Consider the following 6,104-nt stretch of genomic DNA (forward strand, 5'->3'; position numbering starts at 1 on the left):
AGGGCCTGGGGGCTGGGGAGCCATGTGACTGCTCACACCCTCTGCCACCTGCTTTGCGGCTGTGGCACATTCTGCTCAATACCACTGGGCCAGTGGTTCAGTTTACAATATGGCCCTGATCTGCACGTAACACCGATGGTTACATGGAACTGACTTTTGTTTTTTTTAATTTTTTTATTTTTTAATTTTTTAAAGATTTTATTTATTTATTTGAGAGAGAGAGAATGAGAGAGAGCACACGAGAGGGGGGAGGGTCAGAGGGAGAAGCAGACCCCCTGCTGAGCAGGGAGCCCAATGCGGGACTCGATCCCGGGACTCCAGGATCATGACCTGAGCCGAAGGCAGTCGCTCAACCAACTGAGCCACCCAGGCGCCCTGGAACTGACTTTTAAAAACGATTTTACCTCTCCATTTTCAAGATGAGCAAACTGAGACCCAGAGAAGCTATGAACCTTCCTGAGAGTCACAGCGCGGTAGGACATTGCCCCCCCGCAAATCACTCTACCTGCTTCTACCAGGTGCCTCACTGGGACCAGGAGGGTTAGGAGGGAGTCGCCTTACCCCAGAGAAGGCTGGAGGACACTGCCCACTTGATGCGAGGCTGCCTTTCCTTTATTCACTGGCCAGGTGGTAAAGGCAGGCACTGTTCTAGGTGCAGATGGGCTTAGCAGCCCACCCAGAGCTCACCCTCAGTGGGGGTTTCTCAGGAGCTGTGTATCTGAAGGTGCCCACCCCTGGACGCCTTTCTCTCTCTCCAGGCCCTGACCATTCCCTGTGGCACTCCCCCCCTCCATTAAATGATGCTTCCTAATGTCCCTCCAATGTGACCACGTTTTGCATCTTGTTCACTAAGCCATCTGTGGACGGTCCCTCTCAGCTGGAGCCACAGAGGCTCTGCCGTGGCCCCTCCCAGCCTCCTCCTGCTGAGACTGGGATGCTCCGAGCCCTGCTTTCCTGGTCTCAGGACCACACCGAGTCATCTGCAGACCCTTGCGTCATCGGCGGTGAACGCTGTGCCACCAAATCTAATAGTTGCCCCTTCTCCACCACATTCTGGGGCCCCCTCCTCTGCTTTGTGAATCTCGGTGGAAGGAGTCACAGTGTCAGACCTTCCCCAGGGAATGCCCAACTCTGCCAAGTAAACAGAAGGTAACAATTCCTGAATTATTAGTGCTTTCTTTTTAAACATTGTAATATTTTTCCAACGTGGGAGGAATGTATAAATCACTTTCAGCTGAAGATATTAGTTTCGGAGATGATTGTGAAATTTATTTTTATGACCCATCCTCACAATCTCATATGTTTCTTAAATGTACATAATTTTCCACACCTTCTTTTATCATTTGTCAAAAAATAATATTGCTGTTTTCTTCATTATTATTAAGAAGAAAGATGAATCAGGTTGTTCAAAGCCTTCAGGTTGCACAACGTTTTCAATCTAAAACAGAGGTTTTCTGTGTCCCCTTGAATGACAGCAAGGGTTTCCTCAGGGAGGAAGAGGATCTGGGGCTCTGAACCATCTTATGACAAGTCCTAGTGCTGAAGCCAATGTGGTTGGTATGGAGGGTCCATCGCTGGGACCCCGGGAGCTGCAGCTGGTCACAGTTCAGGCTTGCCAGACACTGTGCCGTCCCAGGCTCATGCAGTAATGCTAAAGAAACATGTTTAAGGTACTGGTGTGAGCCTCACGGAACTCCCGCCCTGCCCAGTGGCCCTATTCCTTATAGGTTCCCGGCAATGCTGTTAAAATGTTAAAAAGCTGCTGATGCAGTGCCAGGCAAACCCACCGTGTCCTCTGTATCATCTGGGCTCTCATGGGTTAGAAAAAGATGGCCCCCCAAATATTCCCTGGACATTGGGGCATTCTAAATTCACTGCTCTTATGGGCATCGGCACCAGTCTGGCATGGAGGAAAACAGGTCTACTGATTTAGGTCACAGATGCATCAGTCTGGCAAGGCTTGCAAAGCCCCTGTCCTCTCCTCCCAGATGTAGGTGTGATTGGAGGGATCTAGGTGACCAGCTTAGTCTCTGGGAAAATTAACAGGATCTGCTTAGGGTCTGCAAAGGGAATGTCACACAACCAGATGCACTTGAAATAAGGTGCAACTCATAAAGATTTATATCCTTATCTATGTATTTATCATCATTTATCTGTATCTATCTATGTATCTATCTGTGTATCTATCTATCTATCTATCATCTATCATCTATCTATCTATATCTACCTGCCTATCTATCTGCCAATCTATCATCTATCTTCTATCTATCTCTATCTGCCTATCTTTTATCTACCTATTATCTATCATCTATCTATCTATCTATCTATCTATCTATCTATCTATCTATCTGTCATCTATCTATTGCCTATCTTCTATCTACCTACCTATCTATCATCTCTATCTGCCTATCTATTATCTATCATCTATCTATTTATCTATCATCTATCTATCTCTATCTACCTATCTTCTATCTATCATCTATCTATTATCTATCCATCATCTATCTGCTATCTATCTATCCATCATCTATTTATCTGTCCATCATCTATCTATCCATCCATTATCTATTATCTATCATCTATCTATCTATCTATCTATCTATCTATCTATCTATCTATCATCTATCATCTATCTATCATCTATCTCTCCATCATCTATCTATCTATCTTCTATCTATCATCTATCTATCTATCTATCTATCTATCTATCTATCTATCTATCTATCTACCGTCATCTATTTATCTTCTATCTAGGAGAGAAAGAACAGAGCAGGCAGGAGAGAACAAGCCTGCCTCGCTTGAAACGATTCCACGTCCTCCACCCTCTTTGTGAGGGGTGCTGCCTGAACATTATTATCCAAAGTTGCTGAGTGAGTGAATGATGGACACAGGCTGCCTGGTGACAAAGTCAGGAGTAGAGCTCTGTCCCTGCCTCAAATGCCCCAGACATTCCCATCCTGAGCTGCATGTGCCCGGCACACTGCTGGGCTCCAGGTACAAGTCCAGGTGGCGGTGAGGTCTTGACCCAAGTGCAAGGGGGTAGGTCTTGTCCCCAGCTCTTCCTTGAGCTGACTCTAGGGCTTTATTGGGTGCTTCATCTGTAGACAAAGTAGTTGAGTCTCAACTCTGGCTGTATCTTGGAATCATCTTAGAGCCTTTTATAAAAGCAGGGCTGTCTGGCGCTGCCCCAGATGCATGTGACTCGGTCTTGCTACCAGAAGCCCTGAGTCTGGATTGGGTTTCCGGGCCTGTATGATTTTTTTTTTAAGATTTTATTTATTTATTTGAGAGAGAGAGAGAGAGAGAGTGTGTGTGTGTGTGTGTGCACAAGCAGGGGGAGGGGCAGAGGCAGGGGGAGAAGCAGACTCACTGCTGAGCAGGGAGCCCCACCCAGGACTGGATCCCAGGACCCTGAGATCATGACCTGAGCCAAAGGCAGCCAGGGTCTGTATGTTCTTTAAAAAGATGCTTTGGCAATTGTGATGATTAACTTTCACCAGACTGAAGGAATTGTAACGATGCTTCCCTTTTATAACTAGAGGATTTTATTTATTTATTCATCTTTATGTTTGGCTAGAAATTGATGCTGGTGCCCAGTGAAAAGGGACAATCAGTATGTGCTTTCACTTCGCTTTGGCTTATATCTTATTTTCTATAATTGTTACAGTGTGAATCAGTTAAATCCTTCCAGTTTAGCAAGCATATTGCTAAGTCTCCCTCATTGAAACAGAATGTAAAACCTGTGGAAGATCAACCAAATTGTGAAGGTCAAATGGGATCATCCATTGGTGACAATGATAGAAACAGAAGCCCTTATTCAATCAGCAATCTCATTGGCAATGGAAGCATACACGGAAACTCAGTGACTTTGACCCAGAGCTCTTGTGAATATCAGTCCTCCACTGGGTCAATATCTGTAGCACTATTTAAATTCCGTCTCTTTGAAGTTATCAGGAAAAAGTCAAAACACAGCTAATATTTTTAACACCGTGTGATACGTGGCCATGAGACACAGAAAGTCACGTACAGAAAGTATCTGCGGGGTTGGGACTGTGTTCTTGAGTTTCACAGTCTCTTGCAAGTGTAGAGTTGGGGCAGGCAGGGAATAGCCAATCCTGGGCTCTGATGGGGATCAGGACACGCTCTACTCTGCAAACCAGGTCCTGTGCTGGGGGTGGTGTGCACGCCACATGGTGACTGGTGGCGTCTGCCTTCCTGCTCTCAGCTCAGTGATGGCTTCACCTTTGTGTTTTCTCCTGTTACAGATGGGCAGAAGAAAGTTCAAGAAGAATTCGACATTGACATGGATGCGCCAGAGACAGAACGCGCAGCTGTGGCCATTCAGTCTCAGTTCAGAAAATTCCAGAAGAAAAAGGCTGGGTCCCAGTCCTAGTGGAAGAGCCCCTTCCTAGTCTGCCAGAAGACACCGAATTCAAACATCATCTGTCAAGAAATTAAAAGAACAACACCCTAGAGAGAATTCATCTGCACACGATACACACATGCACACCTGTCCTGCAATGCATGTACAGAGATCCGTGATATTTATTCCCTCATAGGAAGGTGTAGACAATGCGACTGTGAGTGGCTTAATCTCTGTTTATCTCTAGTATCATTCCTCCTGCAACTAACTATTTTCCTTGATGTTGTAATAAAATGGAGTTACGATGTGTGATTCAAGTGTCTGCTTTGTCTCTCCCTTTAGATTAACCTGGGAAGTGACCACTGCTATAGGTGACTGTGGGGCAGGTGTCTGTTTTCTCCTTCCCTTAAGAGTTAGAGCTGAAACATGGTGCTTCTGTGAGAAGCCTTTCTGCTGGGAACAAGAGATCTACTCTTTGCCATGCCTGTCTCATCTGAAGAGTATCAACTGCCAACTGGCAATACATTTTCCTCTTATGATGGGAGTAGAGCCCTGTATCCTGGGGTGCCAAAGAGCCAATTTCCTAGGGGAATTATGACTCACCCAGGAGAACAAGAAGGGGGAGGGCGGAGCATCGACGTTTGGCATGTGTCATGCAGATGTGCTCAGCAGGTGCATCTCACAACTCCAAGCGGACGCCCCCACTGCTGAGTCCATTCTCTCTGCACCTGCATGGCTCCAGAGGGAATGTGGCTCTCTGGTCCCCCCGCCCCCCAACCTCCCTGAGCTCCTTACACTGTGATTTGCTACTTGCTAGGATCATTCACCACAACCTGCAATTTGGAGAAGCTGTCTGGCTTCTCTCCCTTCAAGAGAATATCCTCCCCTGAGATCCTTGCAGGTAAATGGTTTCACACATCCTGAAGGGGCTCCACAGGCTGGGAGGAGAGATCGTCCATCATATGGAGAGGATGCTTCACAGGGTAAAGGGCAGGGGGTTGGGTCCTGGCCTTGGGGCCCCAGGTGGTAGGAGCCCCAAACCACTGAATCTTGCTGTTGTTTGAGCTTTGTGGCACGAGAAGCTGATATGGAAGTTGCATCTTGTCTTCAGCATCCTGAGGGGGTCTGTGAGAGCACAGTGTTATTTTATTTTATTACATTATGTTAGTCACCGTACAGTACATAATTAGTTTTTAATGTAGTGTTCCATGATTCATTGTTTGCATATAACCCCCAGGGTCACCTAGTTTCTTTTCTTTACCAGCTCCTTCACTAGGGATCGAGGTGGAGCATGAAGAATGGTGGAAAGAGGAAAGACAGGCTCTGTGTGTGTGCACCTGCTCACACTTGTGCCTGGGAGTGCAGGTATAAAGTGTGGTGGAAGGGGGCCAGGGGACGGCTGGGGTAGAGCCCAGGCTGCAACTCTGGCTGGGCCCCGTTTGTGGCCACAAGGGTCGGGACCAAGAAAGATGCATCCGTTGGAAGATTAACTGTTTCAAAAACTCCATCTGAATATATGTCTAATATGTTTTGTGGGGAGATCCCTCCTACTGAACAATTCTCTGGGGCTTTTAGAGACAGGGGGTGGGCTCTGGGATTCCTCTGATGGGTTTCTAATTAGAGAAGTACTCAATAGGACTGCTTCAGTACCAGCAAACAACCAGGGCTTTCTGGGGCTCAGGGCAGCTGTGGACTCACTGCAAACAGGATAGCAGGTCGAGAGGACACTCCAGAGAAAGCT

General features: G+C 46.7%; 1 protein-coding gene across 1 annotated transcript in view; it reads left to right on the forward strand.

Moving 5' to 3' along the window:
* The window catches only part of PCP4 (Purkinje cell protein 4), a 51,603-nt gene extending 46,920 nt beyond the window's left edge, over positions 1-4,683 (forward strand). The window contains exon 3 of the mRNA XM_006744973.3: positions 4,266-4,683. Within this exon, the coding sequence (XP_006745036.1) occupies positions 4,266-4,393 (128 nt within the window). The 3' untranslated portion in view covers positions 4,394-4,683. The remainder of the gene's footprint in view (positions 1-4,265) is intronic.
* Positions 4,684-6,104: the final 1,421 nt, after the last annotated feature.

This window comes from Leptonychotes weddellii, chromosome 1 (genome assembly GCF_054177405.1).
Source record: "Leptonychotes weddellii isolate Sample4059 chromosome 1, ASM5417740v2, whole genome shotgun sequence".
NCBI classification, from domain to species: Eukaryota; Metazoa; Chordata; class Mammalia; order Carnivora; family Phocidae; genus Leptonychotes; species Leptonychotes weddellii.